Source organism: Gallinula chloropus, assembly GCF_964237585.1.
Source record: "Gallinula chloropus genome assembly, chromosome: 3".
NCBI lineage: Eukaryota > Metazoa > Chordata > Aves > Gruiformes > Rallidae > Gallinula > Gallinula chloropus.
This window is the reverse complement of record NC_140087.1, coordinates 109292628-109317344: the sequence shown is the minus strand read 5'-3', so window position 1 is coordinate 109317344 and position 24717 is coordinate 109292628. Positions and strand designations below refer to the sequence as shown.

The window sequence follows — 24717 nt, the reverse complement described above, 5'->3', positions numbered from 1 at the left end:
CTGTGTCCTTTCCTGGTGATGGGACTGCTGAAGGTATGCTGTATGTGTGTCTGAAGAGATGATCATAAAGATCTTCAGGGAAAAAGCAAAGACAAGATGATGGGAAAAGTAGGAAAGAACAAAACAGCACTGTTACCAGCACTGTTGTGGGCTTTTTTGGGTAAACTCACACAGGCAGCACTGGCCAAGGTTGATTTTTTTATGCTTTGGGAACATCCTGAATTCCCTATTGTGACAGTATCATTTGTCACTGTTAGTGGTGCAGTGAATTAGCAGCTTTGCTCCATCTCTCTTAGCAAACCTGCTTAACAATAACTCAAAAGGTATGCTACATTTTTCTCATAGCCAGCCTGTTTCCTTAGAGCACCAAAGGACTTCCTTTGTCTCTTAGGTGCTGGGTGAGTACTTTGAAAAAAAAGAAAACAAAAACTTGTGTGATCCTGTTGAAACCAAGGCTAGATCAAAAGAAGCAGCAAGCCAAACTTTTGGGTGCACTCAGGAGAAAGGGAAAGCTGGAAGGAAGTGACAGCAGACAGTAAAATACTGCATGCAGTGTTTTGCAAATAAAAACCTAACATCTCAGGTGACTTTGCAGCAGATTTGGTTGAGTGTTACATAGGTGATTGCAGAAAATGTTTCAAAAAAATGTGGAAAGTTTACTACGCTTTAATTCTCTGCAAAACTGAATTACTGCCGCCATTTTGGATTGAGGCCTAACAACTTCTTTAAACCTTTAATAATTGAAAACCTGCAATTCCTTTATTGCTTTCATTTGAGAATGGACCTTCAAAATATTTTTAACTGCTATAGGAGGAAAGAAATCTTTATCAGGAACTAATTTGAAATTTCATCTATATTATGCCAAGTTTTTGAGTAAAATGTTTTATAACATGATCTCACAGTCTGAGGATAAAGAAACAATTTGCTTAGAGCAACTGTGTAAATTACAACTCCAAACCACTTAATCTGTTCTTTTCCTATTTGCCCTAGATTTGTGTCAAATAACGAGAAGGGCCTGACAGTATTCTTTAAAATCTGTAGAAGAAAAATAAACCAGAGAAGAATGTTAATAATTATATTAAGTTGGTACAGGTAAACACATTTGCTTTAAAAGGATAAAGATGTTAAGATGTTGTTGCAGTTTAACTCCAAGAAGTAATTAAGCACCACACAGATGCCTGCTCAGGGGATGGAGAGAAGAATGGGAAAAAAAAGCTCATGGGTTCAGATAACGACAGTTTAATAGGAGAAAGAAGATGATGATGATTATGGTGGTGGTGATAATAACAACAACAATAATACAAGTGATGCACAAATGCAATTGCTCACCACGTGCAAAAGAAAAATTAAACAATCTGATGCCCAGTCTGTTTCCAAGCAGTGAACCCACCTCCTGTCTAGTTTGCTGAGTTCTAACCAGACATTATACATTATGGAATATCTGTGTGGACAGTTGGGGTCAGCTGTCTTGGCTGTGATCTCTGAGCACCTACCAGGGCATGAGAAGTTGAAAATCCTTGACATGGTGTAGCCATTACAACTACCTAGCAACAACTGAAAACATCAGTGTCATAGTTTCACCCCGGCTGAGGGCCAAGATCCACGCAGCTGCCTGCTCCTTAAAGGAAAAGAGCAGGTTAAAGGGAAGACGGAGGGGGGTGAGAAGGGAAGAAGTTTACTAAGATAACAGAAAGATACAATTTAACAATGCTAACAGGACTTCAGAGCAAAAATATATGAAGCTGTTGATACACAATGCAGTTTCTCACCAAACCCACAACTCAGGCCGTGCCACCCAGAGCCGTCCCAGAACCTGACCGTCCCCCAAGAACCGCGCGTCCCGGAGCCGCCCCCGGCCTTCCTCCCGTCAGCCCCCTGATATCCTGGGCAGGACGTAACTGGCGTGGAATACTCTCTTTGGTCAGCTCGGTCACCTGTCCTGGCTTCGCCCCTCCTTTCTCATGAAGAGCTGAGAAAGTCCTTGACTGTCTGACAGCAATTAACAACATCAGGGTGTTATCAGCACTACTCCCATTTTAACTCCCAAACACAGCATTCCATCCGCTGTTACAAATGAATTTAACTCTATCCTGACCAAAACCAGGACAATAAGTGTGTTATCAACATTATTCTCATTCGAAATCTAAAACACAGCACTATACCAGCTACCAGAAAGGAAATTTACTCTATCTCAGCTGAAACCAGGACAAATGTATTAAAAAGACCCCAAACCATAGTGTATACAGGGAGCTTTAAAACGTCTTTATATAAAATCATGATGCAAATTAGTGAGCTGTATTTGGAGCCTTGTCAGTTATGTAGCAATAGCAAGAAAAACATTACTTAAGTGGAAGGAGTCCGAGATGGTCACAAAAATGAGGCCTAGAAAAATTCATAATTAAATCACAGTATGTTTGCCTTTTTTAGCATGGTGAAAAATTAAAGCTAGAAAATCATAAGTAGTATATTGAAAGAAGATTGGGAACTTCTTGCTGCATCTTAGAACAAGAATTGATTTTACATAAGAAATAGAAGCAGGATATCAAAACAGAATATGCTAAGTCAAGAACTTAATTGAAAACAAAGTGTGTGCAGATGTTTGTAAGTTCTACAGGCTGCTCAGAATTATAATAAATTATAATGAATATTATAGAAAAGACGTTTTGCTCTTTTAAAAATTAGAGAAGACAAACACCTACATATTCTCTTATGGCCTCTGGTACTGGTCACTGTAAAAAGATACAGTAGTGAGTTGGATTGATCTACTAAGGCAAAAATACTTTTAAAATTGAATGCATGTAAGTTAAAATTTGGTAGTTAAGGTTTGAAATTGTAAACTCAATTTAGAGACTTAACAGTTCACTGATCAAAGGGAGAGGAAGCCCAGTTTAGGGAATACCATAGGACAAACCACAAAAATTAATAATCTAGGGAACTACCTAGTGCTTTTTTGTTGATATGCTTTGTGTACCTACAGAGGGAACCTGAAAAGATATATTTTTGAGACTTTTATTTCCCTGCCCTGAATACTATCTACTTTACAGTTACATGGATGCACAAAATTGAGAATAATCCATTGGTGTCAACAAATCATAGATATTCTCTATGGTCAAGCTAAGATTCTAACTCTCAGTACTCTAAAGTGGCTGATATAGTCATGCACAAATTTTCAGCTGATGTTAATCATAAATTGGCCATGAGTGAGTGCATTGTTTTATTTCTGCAGCAGAGGATTGATTTTATCTCCATTCTTATTTTATCTTAATGGCTATTTCACCCACTGCTCCCTGATTACCATCTGCTGTCAATGTCTGAGAAAGCTGAGGACACGTGAGCCTCCTGTGTAGAAAATGTATTCAAAATTCCTTGTTTTGGCCACAAGTTTACTCTCTGATCTATTGAAATTTAGCAAAAAAAAGCAGCAGACCCTGGGAACACAAAAATGGATTTTGAAGTTTTGTGGCATTTTTTTATTGTTGGTTGGGTTTTTTCTCATTTTGTTGGTACCAGTAATTCAGTATGTTAAGACAGTATGGGACAATCTACCCAGAAGTCATGACAAAATTCAAGTCTACATATTTTTACAGTTGAAGCCCTTTTTTGTTAACTTGTTTGCTTGATTTTTCATTTCAAGAGTCTACCAAGACTTAATGATAAGGAGTCATACACACGCACAAGGAGAAAATAAGCAGCTTTGATAAAACTAACAGGCAAACGTGAGACTCTCGTGTTGATACTATCACATGACAAATAGGTAATGGCAAGAAACAGTGTCTGATGATCATTCCACTGATGTTCTTTGGTCCCAAATGCTCCGTATAGTTTCAATCTATTCCTTCAGCTATTTTAGTCTCATCAGGGGAATCAGTATTGTAATTCCTCCACTTCTACCACAAAAGATTCGGGAAGTTCTCGTAGCATAAAACTTACAGTTCCCACCTCTTTTACTCCTGCCTTCTCTTCCTCCCAGTAAAGAGGTAGTAAGTTTTTTAATAATAATAATGACTTGAATGCAGGTGTATAGAAGAAAAAAATTCAGCTCTAATGCAGTGGTGTCTTGATGAAGGTCCTTCTGAATCATTAATTGTAAGACTGACTGCAGAGCTGACATCTGCAGCATTGCAGAGCTTGAGAAGCCTAAAATGATGAACAGGTAGATTATGAAGCCCTCTGAAGAGAACTAGGGGACAAGGACTTATAGTAAGTCCCCAAATGTAGTCATCTCTGATGTTTTCTGCTGAATCAAAGAGCAGATGGTATGGCTGCTATTTGGTCTTCAGAATCTTAGGCAGACAGCTATACTGTGAATAGGAAGCTATTCACTGTTGTCTATTAAACTGGATGTCAATAAGCAACTCAATAAACCATGTTTTGGTTCTTCTATTTGTTTATGAAAAGTCCAGGAACTAGAATTTCTACTGCAGATGTTTATCTGTCTGTATGTTTTTAATCCTTCCCAATGAAAATTACTGTCCTGTGGTGTTAAAAAATCTAACATGACGTAAAATCCAAATACATTCAACTGCATCATTGGTTGCTGTTTATGTCTGATGGAGTAAATGGAACAAATCTGAAGATCACATGAAAGGAATACTTACCTAGCTTAGTTTTTGATACTGTGACCAGAATCACCAGTGAAACAAAACCATTATTTGTCCAGTTCTAGAGATCATCATATTTTCAGAAGATTATTTTCAGATAATTGTTTGAGCAACAGAAGTTTAGTGTGTTATCTGAAAACAGGAGGAAAAAAGATTTATGTATTAAAATGTTCTAATCCTCAAATGAAATCAGGAAATAGAATTAATTATGTCTACTTCTTACAAGTGAAAACATGTTTTCATCAATGGAGATTTCAGAAATATTTAAATTCTCATATGCATTTTCAAAATTTATTCTAAAATGCACTCATAATGAGTGAATGAAGAAGTAACTAGTTCACTTTAAGAAAACAAATGTTAACTATTACATCTTCCTATGGATGGATATTAAAATTTTTTATTTCAGGATGGGATTATTTAAATGTATTTGTAAATTCTTCCAGTAATGAAAAAAAAAACCTGAATAAAGGTCAATCTTTTGAATAAAGACCTGGTATCAATATATATAATTATACTACTGCAAATAATATTTCAGTTTCATCCCTGCTTTATCTTTGATCTTCTTTTATGCTTCATGGGGAATGGCTTAAGCATGGACCACAGAATAATGTTGGAATTTCTTAGGCAGCCATTTTCATTAGATAATTTTCAGTCAAGTGTGAAATTCACCAAGGGAGCATTTAAGATTTCTGCATCTCATTTTTTAATCTGGGTATCCTTTATTAATCTGTCTTTCTAGATAAGAAATGTCATTATTTCATGGCATTTGATAGAGTGATTTATGAAGTCTGATCAATCAGAGCTTATGGCATCACAGCAAACTTGAAAAAGTATGGATGAGTAGTGAAATAAGATATACAAATGTTTCCTGTCTTTGTAAAATTTGTCAGGGAGGACCTAAAATTCAAGGAATCAAGACTTCAAAAAGAGCATGTGCAGAAAGGCAGCTATAATTTTTTATTAAATTCACCTTTGATATTAGAGAATTGTGCAACATGAGCACACCAGTGTCTTCCTAATTTTAAGTGGTTTCTTTCATATTCTGTCTCATGGCAGCTACAGACAGACTATAGCCATGGACAAATTGAGTCTAGAAAGAGTTTCAGAAGCAAGTCTACTTGCTTCTCATTCAAACCCCTTTGAAATGGAGAGAGGGTCTATGTTGGCTTTGATGAAGTCCTGGTTTCAGCTAGGATAGAGTTAATTTTCACAAAGAGCTAAGACAGGCGAGCTGAGCTGGCTAAGGGAGTGTTCCATACCACATGACTTCATGCTCACAATAAAAAGGGGCTCACTGGGAGGGGAGGTTCCATGTGGCTCCAGGATGGTCTGAGTGTGGCCTGAGCATCTGTCTGGTCAGTTTTTGGGTCAGTAAATTGCCTTATGTTATCACTGTTGTGTATATTGTGTTGTAAGACCTACTGTTGTTATTTCCCTCTCCCTTTGCTGTCTCAGTAAACTGTCCCTATCCCAACCCATGAGGTTTGCCTTTGTCTTTCCATTCTTCTCCCCATCCCTCCAGAGGAGGGGTAAGCAAGTGGCCATGTGGTGCTCAGATGCCAGCTGGGGCACAACAGATGGACTTTGGCTTGAACTCTTCCAGCTTCCACAGTGTTGCATTCTTGCTCCAGATTACATGAATGTATTTTTTTCTTCAGTTACTGCTTATTTATATGTATTGAACAGCACTTGGAATAGATTCAGGAATACAGGACTTTTGCCTTCCAGGATGCTTCTTTAACAGTGAATGCAATAGTTATTTTTATTTTTATTTTTTCCCCAAGGCCTGATTTGCTACAGTGATGCCTATTTTGTTTTAGGGGGATCTTCCATCACTCCAGAATTAGGCCAGGGTGACTGGACAGGTGAGGGTAAAGGAATAACTGTCTACATCATAACTACTTCTGTTACCATTCAGGCCTGAGTCAAAATTGCACGTATCAAGTTGTAGCAGAAAATGGTTTTCATTGCATTTCACTGGTTTCCAAAGCTGCCTGAGTGTGGGAAAAGGCAGGAGCACAAGCATTATGAGAAACTGTCAGACCAAGAGCAAGGTACCTGGGAAATAAACTAGAGATGTGGCTAAGTGTTTTTGTGAATTTAGAAAGTAAGGCTAAGTCTTTGGAAGTTTGTGGCCTTTCCCTCCACTCTCTGTGAGTGGAATGTGCTGATCTAAGAAAATGAGGAGGGGGACAAATGGTCCACCACCTGCTGCCTGAATCAAGCACTTACCCGCAGGTCACCAGTCTTGTCAAAGAGATTTGCATTGATGGAATATGAAATGGCATTGCCATCAAAACATATAAGATTATCTTTCCTTTAAAGAAAAGCAACAGCTACACTACTTTTGAAGTTTGAGGACATTAACACAATTAGTTCAAAGTACTGGACACATATGGGGAAATTAATTCAATGTTGCCACTAACAGAAACTGACAGTTTGAAAACCTGAAAGATAGGAATAACACATTTCAATGACAAGTCCCCAGCTAGTGAACTGATTTTGGACCATAAGAATGGAATCACTTGAACAACCATGTCCAATCCTCAAAAAAGTAAATCTTTCTGCTATAGCTTCCAAAGAACATCTACTCTGTGTGCTGCCATAGCCTCATGAGCCACAAACTATGTTCTGATAATCCACATGCCACTGGAATAAAGCAGATGAGATTGTGGGAATTGCACGAAATCTGCTAAATAAAACTCTGTGAATGATCTTAGAAACACTATATGCTATAGAGAAAAAACCCTTCTCCACTTGCAAAAGACTAAATAAGAGTCTGTTTAATGGGAAAATCCTTGAACATATGAATAAAATACACCAATTAAGCAGTGGATTCTTAAACATATCAACTTGGATCTTCTGGTTGCCTTTAGCTCTGTCTTAACTTCAGCTTTCTTCAGTTTACATGTTAATCACAAAGGGTTACATTCATTTCTTACACTTCATTCTCCTGAAATACAATCTGGTGACTTGCTGCTGGGCTGACCATCACTATCAGCAACTGAGTGAGTTCTGATGAAGACAAATGGATATTTCTCCAGCTGACAAAACATCTTGTCAACCATAGACATACAGAGCATAAGTGTTAAAGCCCTTACTAGTATGGTTACACAGCTGGTATTCTAGAAGATCTATTACTGTATAAGAACTCATAATTTAGTAATGCTTTCTCATTATCACAGGGTATCTTTTAAAATGTAATTTATCTTAGTTACCCATATTTTTTTCAGCCTGTGTGCAGGCTACCTAAGACTAAGATAAGACTAAAGTCAACAATCACTTGATAATTTTTAACAAATAGAGAATATATCATTTAGGGTTTAAAACAGAAATTGCTCTGTCATAAACTGTTAATATTCATAAATACGTGCTGATAATGTTTCTTTTTTCAGACAAACTTGAAGGTGGTGTTAACAATATTTAAAACTGAGTGGTATGGAAATCAGCTTTATGTTAGAACTTCTCTCTCACTATTTCCCCTGATAAAAGATCAAATAAGTTGCAGGTGTCCTAAATTGGGGCATCGGATTAACATTTTCTTAGCTATCAGTGGTGGATTCTCACACTGGAAATCTATTCCTCTGGCAGGTCACCAGAATTTAAATTTGGCAGGCTGCAGTGCAGTGTAAGGTTTACTTGTTCAATCAAGCATTCAATTAACTAAGATGTCAGTATGTTGGTCCTTTGTGAGACAAATAAAAGGCAGCTAAAGAGCACTGAGCCATCTGAATGGATAGTTGTGTAATTAATATTTGTTTTTAATTTATTGTAAGATGTCCAGATGCTCTGATAGTCAGTTCCTGGGAAATCCTTAAAATAATTGACTGAGTTCTGTAAACTTACTAGAGGGCAGCAGGTTTTCCTTTGTGTGTGATTAGAATTGGCCAGATGATTCAGGAGACCTTTTCAAAATTTTTTTTACCTATTTTTTGATTAATACATTGTTTGCAGTTATGATATAATTTCTGTCCAATTGCCTATTGGCTAAATATTAGGATTTCTCAATTATTTACAATCTATCTAAGCCTGTCATTTTTTGGGCTCACACAGCATTCCCCAAATCAGTAAACTAAGCTTTACTAGTCTGAGGTTTGACAAAGCAGCAAAGTTCTTCCTGGAAGAGAAAAAAGTGTGTAATTTCAGGATATTTTTTTCCATCTCATCTTTGTTAGCTATTCTAGCAGTAATCTCTTCCTAGTTGTGAAAGCACTAAACAGAAAGAAAGGCAATTGAAGTGTGTGATTTTATGACGTGTGCTGAGAGAGGATAAGTTGTTCTCTGAAAGCATGGCTCTCTACTGCTTAGATGAGTCACTTGGCTACAGATACCACTTTTAGATGAAAAAATTGGAGGGGAGTGGACCTTTCAGTCAGTTTTTATCTCACTTAACTAAAGTACATAAACTACAAGCATTGCTACACTAGATACCTCCTATAGCCCATGGAGATGCAGGCATCTTCAGAGAATGATAGAGCTTGGACACCCCATTCCCATTAAGTACTGAAAAAGCCTAACCCTATATTGATAACTGAAATCAGATGACTTGGATCTTTATGTAACAAAACTTCGCATTTTTCTAAGATCTCAGAGTAAATGGGATGCTTCTTAGCTAACCAAAAAAGATAAGCCTCCAGGCTGACCAGCTATACTGCACATTTTATATTTACATAACCTGATGACACTGACACCATGGGAATTGCAAGGACATTCTTAAAGAGCATTTCACTGGTTGCTGTTTGTCGAGCTCATGTGATACTACAGGCCCAAGAGGGAGGACCATTATGTATGCCATCTCCAACATACTATTTTGTATGTTTGATAAGCCCTAGAATTGATTTTTATCTCCATTCCCTGTTGCATTTTCATTGCTCAGCTATGCATTTCCCCCACTCATGCACTGGATGAAATGTCATTTGCAGAAGAATCATTCCCACTACTACCACCCTGGCTTACTTTTCCTCTGACCAAAGTTGCATTGATTTTTCTATTGCCTTCTTCCTGACTAACAGTTAATGATTGCACTCAATGTACAGATAATAGAGATGCCAGTATCCCTTTAGTTGTTAGCTGTGATCACACAGAGCCATTGTCACAGAAAAACAAACAAAAGTAATAACAGAGATCCCATAAGCATCATATACATAGACACATTTATTTGAATGATAATGAAAACCTCACCAAGAAGGTATAGATTAGCTCCTAAATCAGATTTAAGGTATATCTTTTCAACCTCTACATCTTGCATTCAAGATACAGAGGGTTCATTTTTAAGATAAACTGCTTAGCAACCACCTTTTTTACAAGTGATACACCAGTGCTAACCTGTATGTTTAAAAATCATAGTTATATTTAATGTTTAGCAGAATTCAATATTGAATTTACGTTTCCTTAAGTTTTATTTTACAGCTATGAAAGCTTTTTAAAATATGTGAGTAATATTTTCCAAGCCTCACTTAAATGGTCTTCAATGTTCACTTTGCAACTGCAGTCTGCTTGGGGGCTTCATTTTTCAGGTTGTAGATGTTTGACATTATTTGGGAAAAATAATGAGTTTTTGAGATCTTCAGTGAAGTACTGAGAAGATGAGGCACCACAATTGACTAGTCATATTTGTGAAACACTAACCATTATGAACAAAACTAAGTGTTTCACAGTTTTTAGCTGGTCAATTGGAAACCAGTTCATATAAGATTTGCAGTGGTTAAAAAATAGTATTTGAGTTTTCCTACCCATATGACAACTCTATTAAACTCAAACCAGTACATTTTTCTTTTCCTTAGTATTCTTTTCAGTAAAGCACACCTGAATTTTGAAAAAAAGACCTGTGGATGTTTCAAACTGAACTGCTCCCTAAATATCAATAGAAATCATATTCCTGTTTCAAGGAAATAAGAAATATATGACAGTTCATAGCTGAACATGAAACAAAGCCTTCCTTCGAAATTTTTATGTTCTTGCTTTATTTCCATTCACGTTATCTTGGACATTAATCTCAGGTAAGTCATTAAAACTCAAAGTTATGTATGAGATCAAGGATTTCCGGAGAAAGAAATTGAAGATAAATTTTCAGTACTGGGGTCAGCTGCTGTATGCAAACATTTGACATTTCTATTGCTCTTGGGGTACATTATCTGCAGACAGTGAACTCAACTTTGGGTTCCTATGAGTTAAGAAAAGTTACTGTGAAATGGAAAAGCGAAAGATTACTCCCTTTATACAGTGCACATACGCAAGCTTCTAACTTGCCAAAATTTAAAGGGTATCATTTCTATAATTTGTGCTTCTAACACAGGGAAAGTTTTATCTGCATGTTCCTGAGTTCATCTGTATACAAAGAAAAAATATAAAACCTCAAGATTTCTGCTGAGCATGATTTTTTTTTAAACCTTTTTCTTCTGCCAATCTTTTCCCCCTATTCCTTCAATTTGAAAGAGAAAGAAAGTAGGAAATTCTTTTACAGCCCTTATCTAGAGCTAATGGGATCCAGGCAATATCACTTCTAGGATAAATCTGCATATTAACTGACCCTTTGTGTAGGGGCCTAGCACTTGACACTCTTTTATATAGCCATAATTAAAAGGAGTTGATGGGTCAATTAAAGTGAACTTTTCAATATTAATGACCTTTGATCACACATAACTCACGAATCAATGGTATAAAGCCAGCACAGGCTGGAAATACTAATCTAGAAAGCCCATCAGGTAGGCAGACATAACACGTACCAAGGATTGAATTTAAAGCTAAAATAGGGCTTAGTCATATCAGTAAATAAAGTGTTGTTTCATATTGTTACATTCATCAAAGGTACCTCTGTTCAATGAAGTTACCACTTGATGCACAATCTATTCTTAAAAGTAACATCCATAATCTTTTATCAGGTGAGATAAAAGCTTAATGTGCGAGGCCATGGAATAACTAGGCTGTTCTGGTTCTTGAAATGAAGTTTCATCTGTCAAGGACTTGGAAATAGAACTCTCGGCAATCCAGTCCACACAAAGCACTCACAGGTCTTGAAAGAACTGATTTCCACCCTAGATCTATTAGGTAAGATTTCTAAAAGCAGTCAGTGTTAGCCTACCTATGACCCAAATAACTTTGGTGAAAGTTCAGTGGAGAAAGAGTCAAATCAATAGTAAGTGCTTTTCAAAGTCCCACCATTTAGCTTTTGAAATAAACATATCAAAGAAAGATAAGATGAAAAAAGTAAATAAATATCAGTGCCAGATGCCGCTTTACTTAGGAACAACTATACAGCAATAGCTGTGCATGTCTGAACACCCAAACACAGCTAATTTCAGTGTTATTCAAAAATATTACAGAGGGGAAAAACATTCGAATTATTAAAAAACCAAAACAAAAAACCTTTGTGGCACTATCCATTAAAATAGTCAAAGAGAAAGATGGATTGATACTTCACTAGAGCATTTTTTTATTTATAAATACACAAGTCAGTAGTAGCACAGTTCATTCTAAAAGGGTACTTCATTATTGCAAAGTGTAGTGCTCCTTGATATTTTTCCTCCAGTAAGTAGCAATATGTCAAAACCCACATATTTAACTCACTTCTCTTGATGTCAGAAGACCATGGCATACCCTAAAGAACAAATATTTGAATAGTGTTAAAATCCTGTCAGTGAAGTCTTGGGTATCCATCTGTTGCACATATACATACTGAAATGATTGCCATTTATTACCAATGCTAACAAAATAGTCAAGACTTGGTGTGTGTGTGTATATGCATAAAATTCACACACAGAGTATGCATATGTATGTTGTATACAAGTATTTCTATTAGTTATATATCAATATGCATATAAATTTCTGCTTAAATATTTACAAACAATTAGTGTATTTTTCAGACTCAGTTTTATATTGCTTTCAGCTGACTGTTGGGGCATATGGAAACAATGGGAACATATGGAAAAAAAGATCTGGTTTAAGACCAGATTGGGATATGTTTACTCATATTGAAAAACATACGAGGAATATTCTTTCTGTGGCATAAAGTATTCTGCTGTGAAGAAGTGCCACAATGCAGCACTTTGCATTTACATATGCTGCTAGATACTTGTCATTTCTTTACCTGTAGCAGCAGTAATGAGTCTGAACTAAATCTGGGCTTTGTTTCCTTTATTTGCAAATTCTACCCCATAATTTTCTTGAATCAGGGTTACTGTTTGATTTATACAAACTGAGAAGAAGCTCTTACCTCTTCTGTATAGAAATTACTAAGAAAGGTCGAGGTCTCCCAATTAGAAGCATTATGCTGCTTAGTTTTTGAGCTTAAATTCAACTTTTCGAAGTAGATTGCCAATGCCACTCTGTATCCAAATAGTGTTTAAACTGTGGAAAATGATGAGACACTGCATATTTTACTCACCCTATTTTGACTAGGCAGTAGCATGGATCTCCAAAGTGTGAATGGTTTTATGTATGAGGGGTACACAGTTACTCACCCTCATGCACCTTGGAGAAGAGAAAGAAAGAAAATTTCAAGTTTAGCGCTGAACATCTTCCCTGAACAGCCTGAAGTTGCAACTGCACTCTCCCACATTGGTTCCAAATTCAACCTGAGTTCCTGTCAAAATAGCTGGAGATACCAGCTCTATAGCACTTCAGAGGCTGAAGCCCATAACCCATACACTAAACTCCAGTCTTGTATTTGTGCCCAACACACATACCCACACAGCCACACACGAGAGAAAGTCAAAGGGATGTTTGAAAAGCATTAACCCACTGTACCTAGGAAAATGCCAATTTGCATAGACGATTACTATCTGTACAAGCAAGAATATACAGTTAAGGCCCTTCTGGTAGACATCACGCATGTAAGCCTTCCACTGAATTCTGTAGGAGGTTGATAGTGAGGTCCTGATTCTGGCTAGTCCTGCTCCTTGATTTTAGCCCAAAGTAAACGCCAAATGAAGGGGCTAGATTTTCCTGCAAACACTGGAAGAGGCAAGCAATTTTACACACATAGATCACCACCAGAAATGCCTCAAAGCCCCAGATTAAACATATGGGGGAAAAAAAGTGTCACCATATCAAGGCATAATCCTAATCTGAATGGCCTCTGCTAATGTAAATTCTATGACTCCTCGAGATACATCTACCTGAATATGTTTGTGCTTGATGCAAAATATTTAAAATTAAGACAGGAAAGTGCTGCTCAGTTATAAATCCTATAGATTCTAGTTTCTTTCTCAAAGGTAGATATGGTTAAAGTAACTGTTAATTTCAATGGCACGGTGGTATATCAATATACAAAAAATAGAACTTCACAAGGGATTTGTATTATTTAGACAAGGTAATATTATTTTACAAAAGAGATAATGCAGAGTGACACAACCACCTCAAAAAAATAAATACGGCGCTAGTAGTTTATATCTGTATAGATTGTATCTATATAATCTGGAGTAAATCCACTGATAAAACAAGTAAGAGAAGATTCTTAGTTCATTGCCTTTTACCAACCTACATTACCCTCTTTTTGATTTACAAGCAGTTCAGTAAAGTATCTGATCCCAGTATTCATTAATTTTCTTTACAATAAATCTGTAAAAAAATTGGACAGATTAAACTAACATTGTGTCAGAGGATCCATGAGCATAGGGCAGTTTTACATGTCAAATTTGAACTCAAAGTACAGCAAAGTTAAATATTTCATAATAATAAAGTAAGCAAATAAATTCCAGACTTGCCATGTAAACACTGACACTCATGAACTATCAGCAGCACTTGATCACACTCTAGTCATATATTATTATCCTCTAGACCCTAATTCTGCAGTGAAACTGTCTTCAGCATGGTAACCCAATCATAACTCCTCACATATTTCTGGATTAATTCTTTGGGACCAGGACTTTAATCTTTCTCCTGTGCTATAATGCAGAATACACACTGCAGAGCATAAGCAGCAACAACTTTTTAGTCACAGGCAAGTATAATTATGGACAGATCACATTTAAGCTACTCTAGAAGAAATGTTTGATAGAAAACAACTAAATCTTAAAAGTAGCAGTAGCAGTCCCTTCCTGTGTGGCTGCAGAGAGGGATGGGAACCAGGTGGGCTGAGGTACCTGATCCCACAAGCTGTGCATCTTGAGTAAGGTCCAGAATTCTCTCAACTCCAGCGAAGATTGGTTGGAGTTACAGATGTTCAACACATCATATAAACAGGTCTATGACCTGTGACAGATTTTTGCATATCACTTACCTGAATATGAAAGACACTAAAACAAATGAGGCAGGATAATTAAGACTATGCACACCCTAGCACAGATCATGGACAATTTCTTGTCGCACCTTGAAGGCTGTATCTTGTTACATCCTGCTTTTAATCTGAAATCCATATCTGGATCAATAGCATATTGCCCTAAAAAATACGCTATGATGTTTTGTTTTTTTTCTATTTTGTGCAACCATAATGACTTGGAGGGGAGGGTGGGAAACCTAACAAATGAAGACACAGTAACCTGGAAAGCATAAAATGAAGACCAAATTGGACAAAACCTATTTTGCTACTACTCCCCCTTACAGTCCTCTACCTACATGCACAGCCAATAACCAGCAAACATTTTGATCATGACAGTAAAACATACCACAAAGGCTCGAATTGAATTTTTAGTAAAATGTTAGCCTCAAAGCAATTGAGGCTGTATTTTGAAGAGCCAAAGAAAATTATATCCAAGCAAAAGGGATTCTGTAAAACCACTACCCAACTAGCTAACAGAAAGCTAAAAAGGTTGAAACATAACACAAAAGAATGATGTGCAAAGCATCCTAATACTGCAGTCATATTACAAGTTAGTACTTCAAGAGCAATGTGTAAGATATAAATATTTACCCTAGGTAGCTAGGCTGAAGGATGTAAATAGATTCCACAGATATAATATAATTTGTCAATATCTTTACTGCTAGAAATGGAAATGTTAACTCAGGCAGGTCACTGATCCTGAAAGACGAGTATAATCAATTACCTTTTTTACCTGTCAGTCATTCACATCATGGCCTTTCTCACAGCTGACTGCTCCCCTGCCTTCTTGATCCAAAACTTGTTGTTTCAAGGCACTGAACAACTTTTTATACCCACTTTTACTTGGTCTTTTTTCACTATTTTGCCTACCTCCACCTCAGATTAATATTGTTTGTTCCAGGATTAGTCTGTTTGCTTTTTGTCACAGTCTTGACTGTTCCCACTGGCTCCCATCTCAGAAAAGCATCCCTTCTGGTCTCTGAAATGCCTGCTTAAATCTCACTTCAAGGGCCACAAATTTTAACCACCTCCTAAACAATAAAATCTGATCCAAAGATCACTGAAGTCAGTGCAAGCCCTTCCATTAACTTCAATGGACTATGAATCAGGGCCTGACTGCTGTCAGTAACTCAGGGCTGAAATCTATTGGAAGAAAAGACCAAAAGGGTCTGTGTGGGTATCTCTGTAGTTAATAACAGACTGCCACTTGAATGTAGTCATGGCAATCCACATTAATACCATTTGTGAATATTTGCAATGTATTTTCTCCAGACCTTATAGAAAGGACTAAGGCCTTAATCTTGTTGTTACCTTTATTTGTACAAGTTTGGAGCAATGCCAAAGACTTCTGCTAGAGCTTGAATAATGAAGCATAGGCTAGTCCCTTTACAAACTGCAAAATACAGCTAGCTAGGTAAACCAAGGAAAACTGCCATACTTACAAACCAGGTTAGTAAACGGTTATAAAAATCCCCAGAGTTCAAATGGCTGTTTAGAAAGAGTGATGGGGTATTTGGAAAGCACAGTGAAAAGTTTAAAGCCAGCATATTTTAAGTTCTCACTAGTGAGGGCATGCAATGCTCTTCTTACAGGGATCCACTCTAATATTACTAATCTAAGAGCAATTCGAAGAAAATAGCAGTAACAAAAAAAAAATCCCAAAATATTCCTCCTGTGTTGAAAAGCGTTTTCTTTCTTTACATAAGTCTCCCTGCTTCTTTCTACCCCAGCTTTCTAATGCATATCTTTTATGAGGGGAAAATAAAACACTTCCACTCACCCTGCCTTATCCTACCTTTTAATTTTCTGTAAAAGTAAAGGGTGTAAAGCCCGTGCCTTTCTGCAGTCCCCCAAGCGATACAGGGAAATCTGTTCCAACAGACAATGTGAGAGATCTAATGCAGTATAACCATTATGATACACAAAAGCTATGTAGAGGACTCTGTTCACATTATGGGAGAAAGCTATCATCAGACAGCAAGTATTTCCAATATAAAGCTACAAGAGTACACATTTATTAAAAGGTACCTTGTGATTTGAGGCTATTTCAGCAGTAGCTTGACAGTAATGACAATTCACATTTTCATATCTTTACCCTATGTTGTACTAACCAGGTACTTTAGGGGAACAACATAAAAGTAACACCACCTATTACCACATAACTTTGCTACATGTATCAGCAAACACAAAGCCAGTTAAATGACCTTTACTGAAAGGGTGCAGTTCCAGTTTTTTCTTTCAGTGGCTGTTTTTTGTTACTTAAAAAAATAAATATATTTATGCTGACACTTTCATTATAGTGAAGTACACTCCACCCTCACAGTTTCAGCTACAGGAGACAAACGCTTCATAGAAATGAAATTACTATCGCAACAAGGTTGCTTATGACATAGTTTAATACAAAAAGGAGCCAGGACACAGTACATTGATAGGGGGTGGAGTGTATTGTATATACAGAAGAGGGGTATTACTTCTATTCTGCCATCTGACATTGATGGGGGAAGAGGGGACAAAAACAAACGCATTTTCTTTCCAGTACTGAAACATGCAAAGACAAAATGCTCAACACAAGTTGTATGCAGCTCAATAATAACTAAAAAAAGAGACAGCTCTAGATATGCCCCAGTATGCTTAATCTGTTTAGATTTTAAAAAATATTTTTTTATATTCTGATCTTTCACTTCAAAACTTAGAATTAACGAGTGAATAGGATCTGAAATACAGACAAGGCATTGCTCACATCACATTAAAAGGCATCTTTTTAATGCAGCTGTGGATTTCTAAACTTAGACTGAACAGGATTTTTACTTGCTTGGAATTTGAAATACAAGATGAACTTGGTCACATTACATCTATTTTAAGTGGAATTGTAGATACGCAATAAATTGCTGTTTTGAAGAGGCAACATGCAGAATTCAAACCTATTTCTTTCTTGCAGGATTCTGTTGACCTGTGCGTGAAGAGGTATTGAAGCAGTGGTGCAGTGAGAATCACTACAGAGATACAAATCCACAGCTCAAGCATGAGATCCTAGAGGCTGGATCTCTGAGGAGCAACACTGAGTATACCTCTCCAAAATACACCACTTCCTTTAACCAGTGCACTTAGTTTTAGGAAAACAGCTGTTCACCAACTTTTTCCAGAAAGGTAAAAAAAAAAAAGCAGGGAGGGTGGGAAGAGGTGGTAAGAGCTTATGGATTATGATGACATTTAGTGAAGAGCTGCAAACACAAAGCAAAGACAACAAATATTTTAGATGCTAGATTTCAACCAGAAATGTGAAAGCATTTTCCCTGTTAGTATCTTGCCAGAGTTGTCTGGGACAAAATTTGGGTTGCAGCTACAGGCTAAAGCAACAGTATTGAGAAACAAAACAAACAGGCATTTACCCTTCCCTCCCAACCCCCCCACCTTTCCCTCCCAGCTAGCAAAGTATGACTGATGCTTTTGGTTGGCTGCAAGGCAAATACTAGCTAGAAACTCATTTAGCTAGCTCCACATCCATGGCCCCAGATGTTTAAAACTTATCATGGATTAAAGCCATGAAATAAAACTTAAAAAAAATTTCAATTTGAAATTTTATTGGCATGTTGCTAGAATGGTCAACATTGATCAACAGGAGACTTTGTCCACATATTCTGAGAACAGCCTTCCTGCACCTCCCCCCTTTTCCTCTCTCTCTCTTTCAGCATTAATGCTATTAAAAGCCAAACAAAATACTGGCTATGGGTGTAAAGAATGCTGGTTTTTTGGAATGTTGCCATGGATCCTGCTTCCAGTCGCGTCCCACGGAAAGAGGGTGCAGCCTCCTGTCTCTGCGGCAGGCTGGTCTCCCCGGGCAGGGCAGAAGGAAGATAGCCACGTACCCCTGCTAACTCCCTATTCCTTCCCATCCACTATAGCCAAATCTTTGATCACCCTCAGTTTGCCACTGGCATCGATCCTGCGCTTCTCGCGTATTAGGTCCTCCAGGCTGTGGAACCTCACCGTGTGCACTTTGTTCTCCGCCAAGTGGATCTTGAGATAGTACTGCTGCTGGTGCTGGGTGCCGGCGGCAGCCTGCAGCTCCCCCCCGGCTTTGAACTCCCTTTTCCCGAAGCGGCACCAGGCGGCGAAGCTCTCCGAGTTAGTCCAGCAGATCTCGTCGCTTTTTAAGCCCAGGTGCCCGCAGGCGTTTTGCACCACCAGCTCAGACACCAGCGGGCGAAAGCGGTACCAGCTATTCACCACCCGGCCCACGTTGCCCGCGGCAGCCTCGTACAAGCTGTCCTGCCGGATCTGCCCCTGGTGCAGGTGGATGATCTGCCCGCTGCCCACGTACACTGCCCAGTGCGGCGGCGGGTGCTCCGACGGCCCCAGGTAGAGCAGCTCCAGCAGGTCCCCCGGCTTGCAGAGGGCAGGCAGGGCTGACACCGAGTAGACGCTGAGGTCCCCAGCCTGGGGGCCGCTGCTGACCTTGGAAAAGATGCATTCCTGGCCGCGGAAAGCGGAGAACTGGGTCTCGTTCAGCACCAGCTGGTGGTGGAGGTGGTGGGTGGGCGTCTCCTGGCCAGGGCTGCCGGAGCCCTTCACGCTGTACTTGTCTGGCTGGCCTCGCTCGTCCAGGTCCTCCTCCTCATCCGAAAAGAAGTAAGCCACCCCGACGCGCAGCTCGTCTTTCTCGATCCCCGAGGGGTCCCCGGTCGGCAGCTCGCTGTAATTCAGGTGGGTGATGCGATCCAGTTGATTTCCCATCAATGACAGGGCGAGGCGAGGGCAGGAATCGCCGGATCTGAAGGAAGGGTGGGGTGAGCAGGGACAGAGAGAACAAGAGAAGGGGAGAGCAAACAGAGAGAAGAAAGAAAGAAAAAATAAAGCAAGGCACATACAAAAGATTTCAGCAATTCCGCTCTAAGTCCCCATTCCTCCCCCGCTCGTGCCCTCCCCTCCATGCAAAGGAGAAACTCCCAGCGCCCATCCTTTCCCCTGCCCTCGAGGTGGAGGGCAGGGCAGAGCCCCGTCTCCCCCGAGCCGCGTGGGTTGTCCGAGCCCCATAGTCCCAGAGCGGCCGGCTGTCGCGGGAGGAGGCTCCCCGCCGCCTGCCAGCTCCGCACGGAGGGACGGAGTTGCTCTGGGAGCCTCATCTCCCCGCTCTGCAAGGGGAGAGAGATCCCGGGGAGCGGGGAGGGTCTGGCTGGCCCAGAGGGTCCCGAGCCCTTCCCTCCGCCGGCGCGCAACCGAGCCAGGCAGCGCTTCACGGGGGAAGGCGGCTGAAGGAGCACACGGCCTCGGAACTGGCACCCCTGCCTGCCCGATCCCCGCAGCCCGGCCGGGACCCCAACAAGGAGCAGGGAAAGAGCAGGCGATCAGCATCCCCCCAAAAGGGTCCCGCTCGCCCCGCTCCGTACCCGTGGTAGCCCAGCGCCAGAACCCCCCCCAAACTCCTTTAAAGTCGTCCTGTCCCCATGGGCGCTGCAGAGGAGGTGAGCACCGTCCTCCCCGCTGCGTGCCCAGCTCCTCCGCCCGCGCCGCCCCGCTCCGCTGTGGGCTGCCCGGCCCCTCCGGCGAGCCTAAGTACCGGCGGCGCCGCTCCCGAGCCCGCCCCGGCCCCGCTCATTGGCCGCGCCGCGCTGCGCCCGGCGGCGGCAGTAGCGGGGCTCCGCGGCGTCACTGCCCGACCGGGCCTCGCCGCTGCCGCCGTGCAGGGCCCCGCCGGCCCCGGTCACCCCCGGGCCGGCTCTGGGGCCGCGGCACGGCGCGGTTCGGTGTGAGGAGGAGGGGTTCCCCAAGTGGCAGGATTACAAAGCGTGTCCACCGCGGTATGCCGCTGCCGAGCGATGCCTGCACCCAAAGGAAAGAAAAGAGGGGGGGAATAAAAGCACAAAAATCATTTCCATCACAAAGAGAGAAGCACCACAACAGAACCCGCCGGGCTTCCGCGGGCAGGCTGCACGTGTCCAGGCGTTGCTCCGCCCCTCGAGGCTGGGGACGCCCCTCGCCTAACTTCAGCCTCCTCAGGGGTACCTGTGCGGTCTAAGCGGATCCTCCGGAATCCCTGTGGTCCGGAGAGACGTGCATTTTCAGAGGGCTGTGCCTCTCGCCTGTTGCTCGGCCTGTTCTAGGAAGGGATGAACCGCCCTAAGGAGGGGCCCGTCTCCTGCGTCGCCTAGATGGGACGTTGGAGCCTTAGGTGGTTGACTTGAGGTGAGATGACTCCCTGTGTTTGTCTTTCCACATACGGATGAAGCACCGGCTGTGGGTTGTCCTCATATGTGACCAGAAGATGTCTTGTGTCCAGTGAAAAATGAGACTGCTTGACAGTAGCAATCTACCCCTTCCTAAAATGTGTGAAATGTACAATCTGTCATCTGTAGTAGTTAATACCAATACACACGATTTCCCTGTAAGGCAACCTGTGATAGGACTGTAACCTAGTTCTTCTGAGTTCCGACTCTGGTGCACTAATCATGCAAACTTCTGAGAAGTGAGAATTTAAATATTTTAAGAGACTTCATGAAAAAAATCTAATAACATCCTTTGGTTCATATATGAATCATATTAAAGTACTGTTTTTATCTGGACGTAAATTTACTGCTTTCTTCACAGTGGAAATTGTTTTGTAATCCAGACATAAGTATTTCTACTTTCAGTATTTGTGGATAATGTATTTTTTCACTGCTGGCTTTTTTCCAATGTTCAGGTTTAATTAGCTGAGAACAATAATGCCATCACTTGGTTCTCATGATAGAGAGACGTGCATCCTTAAATAAATACAGCGAATTTCAGTTTTTCAGGGTACAAGTTGTATACCTATATTCATATGGGTCAAATACCAGGTTTCTTAGTTAGACATGTTTGCTTTGACTGACCCTTTTCTTTTTTCCATTCAAATATTTATATGGCTGTCTTTCTAGAACATCATTTTTTTGTTCTCATTATTTTTTAAACATATGCAAAAGCATCACATCATAAATGGAAAAGAAAAAAGTGTGTGCTTAGTGATACAACATTCCAAGACTGACATCAGTTATTTTTCACTGTGCCAATTATACTAATCTGTTAATGGTTACAGACTTCCCATGTCTCATAAACCCAGGGGCTACAGCCTGGGACTCACAGGAATTAAGTTGATTTACAGCAGTTAAAGATGCAGCATTCAGGGTCTGTAGAGTTAGAAAGCGAATTTGAAAAAAAATATATAAAGAAAAGGATTCTACTCTAATGTATGTATTTAAAAGTTTCACAGGACTAAGCATAACAGATGGATGTTATTAATCTCTGGAATTGTGTAATTGCTTTTCTAGTGATTGTCAGAAATTACATTTTCTTTTATGGCATGACCTTCGCCAACTGCAGCATTTTAAATGAAGTTATGAAAACACTGTAATAGATTCATAGTTAAGGCCATAATACGGTATTTGACTATTTTGATTGCAACTGTTAATGTGCTTCATTGTTAAACTAGTCCAAGTTGAAGGCCATTTTCTTTAGGTACATCTTTCATCAACAGTTTCTGTTTTCTAAACACTTAACATTTTTCCCATTTAAAGTCTACATCTTTTTAGGTTGCACTCACACAGTTCACACTTCCCACATTTGCCAATCATCAAGGCTACGTGGAGTAATTTTTAGATAGTCCTAAACAAACAAAACATTATTTCATCTTTTCCATGCAAAATAGTATAGAACAGACTGCTTCAGCAAACTGCAGGTGCAGAAGGAAGGAGTCTGGGTCTAAGGAAGCCTCCGCGCTTCTAACTAGATGGAATATCTCCCACTGATTTTAACCATTTTCTTTGTATCTTCCAACTCTGCTCAATTGAGGGTATTTCGTCTGTTGCTTACAGTCCAGGTCTCTCTGTGACCTCTATTTAACAGACCTCCAACATCCGTTTTCTCATTACATTTCAGTTCTCTAGGCTGCATGCACAGTCTGTCTCCGGTGCTTCATGCTTTACCTCCATCGCTCAAGAAGGATTTTCCCCCTCAGTTTCTCCTCATTCCCAATTTTAAATCATGAAGTGTGAAGAAGCTGCCTTGAGAAAATCCTAACAAACAAACAAAATGGGGAAAAAACCCAACAAACACCAACCTTATAAGCACAGTTATATAAAACTGTGATTAGAGGGCACTACAGAAAAAAGTCATAGAAATTATGTAAACCAACTGCTTGAAATGTAAACGAACCGCTTGAAATAAATGTCTCAGTTTGAAGGCTTCTGTTGATGCTAGAGGATGTGACAAAAGGAGTGCACAGTGTCCACAGAAGTGCATTGCTGGGGCCTACTGTTTCATCTGAGCTATTTTGATTAATGTTTGTCATCGCCTTTCGATGCTTTACTTCTAGGAGTTCATGGAGGCTTGTTTAGCAAGGCAGCAAGTGCAGGCTTGGCTGCCCTTCGACCACGGCACTGGCAGTGCAGCATCACTCTTCACACCAGCTTCAGCCTCATTAACCAGGGTCATAATCTCTCCTTGCCCCAGGACATGGCAATTTGCCATGTTACTAACCCTAGTCCGTATTTACTATCCCTAACATTTTTTGCCTCAGACTGAGCATAGGAAAGAAACCTGGTACATCATTGTATCTGCTTCTGTCCTAGTCTATGCTGGGGGAGTGCACTTGCAATTTTCCATTGCTATTTTTTGCTTTTCTGCCTTCTTCCATCCTTAGTATTTTGTCACTGTTGCATTTATGTTTAATTTATTACAGTGGAAACTCTCAAAATGTTTCACAAAATAGATATCCAGTAGATTATTTTTTAAAATTTATTTTTAAATGTTCTTATCATCTTGCCTTGAGCTGAGCTTTGGAGCCTTGGACCCCTGCTGCTAAAAGTGGAGCTGAAACCTCCGTTGATTTGAATGAGTGGAGGACATTTGTGCAGAAAAATGTAGGAACACATTTCAATAAACAACATGGGATTAAAAAAAAAAAGTGGTGATGAGAGTGGGAACTTTCTTACGTATTATAAACTTTCACTAGATTGTAGAACTCTGTCCATTGCAATTCTATTAATGTTGAATCTCAGATGCCCACAAACTCACCTCTTTCAGATGGCAATCTGGTCTGCCCATAGGCAGGAACCTAGGCATAAAGGCTGCCAGGAAGGATCTTCTTCACCTGAAATTCTCTGAAGTGGCATACTCCATGAGGAACATTCTGGGCAGTGTTCCTGTGGCCTCAGAGGCGTAAGACTTTAGTCCTTCAAGAAACCTGTGATCTGGACCATATTTGATGTAAATGATACAGTTGCTCACTTTTTGCAGAGAGCCTTGCATACATATGTATCCACATACCTTGATCCTCAGAGCACAGATCTGGGATATTCTGGGTAACATTGTGCCCTGCCAGCCCTATAGGAATAGGCACACTAAGTACAGTTTTTACATCTAACTAATCTGGGAGTGTCCTGAGATTTTGATTCTTGAGCATCTTCTGTCATTTTAATCCAGTGATGGTGAAATATGAAAAGTGAAATATAAACTGTGAAAACTCAATCAGAAAATATTTGTGGCCATGATTTTGCCTCTTGCTTCTTTTCTGCTCTTCTGTTTTCTGGTGGCTTCATGATTCTTACATTATAGGATCACTTGCAAGTAAAATTGACATGGGGCTGTTCTCTGTCCTTCACAGAATCACAGAACACTAGGAGTTGAAAGGGACCTCAAAAGATCACCTAGTCCAACACCCCTGCCAGAGCAGGATCACCTAGACTAAATCACACAGAAACGCATCCGGGTGCATTTTGAATGTCTCCAGAGAAGGAGACTCCACAAACCTCTCTGGGCAGCCTGTCCTAGTGCTGTGTCACACAGTGAAAAAATCTCTCCTTACATTCATATGGAACTTCTTATGCTCCAGCTTGTACCCATTGC

The 24717-nt window shown here is 40.0% G+C and overlaps 1 protein-coding gene across 1 annotated transcript; it reads right to left on the bottom strand.

The window, feature by feature from the left end:
• Positions 1–18523: 18523 nt before the first annotated feature.
• LRATD1 (LRAT domain containing 1) lies at positions 18524–20331 on the bottom strand. Its single transcript, XM_084262123.1, has 2 exons — positions 20247–20331; positions 18524–19630 (listed from the first exon to the last, which is right to left on the bottom strand). Exon 2 carries the CDS (start codon positions 19591–19593, stop codon positions 18739–18741), a length of 855 nt encoding a protein of 284 aa, XP_084118249.1. The 5' UTR covers positions 19594–19630; positions 20247–20331; the 3' UTR covers positions 18524–18738.
• Positions 20332–24717: the final 4386 nt, after the last annotated feature.

Excerpts from the sequence above, each read along its gene's own strand:
- LRATD1 (XM_084262123.1), bottom strand. The coding sequence starts at position 19,593 with ATGGGAAATCAACTGGATCGCATCACCCACCTGAATTACAGCGAGCTG.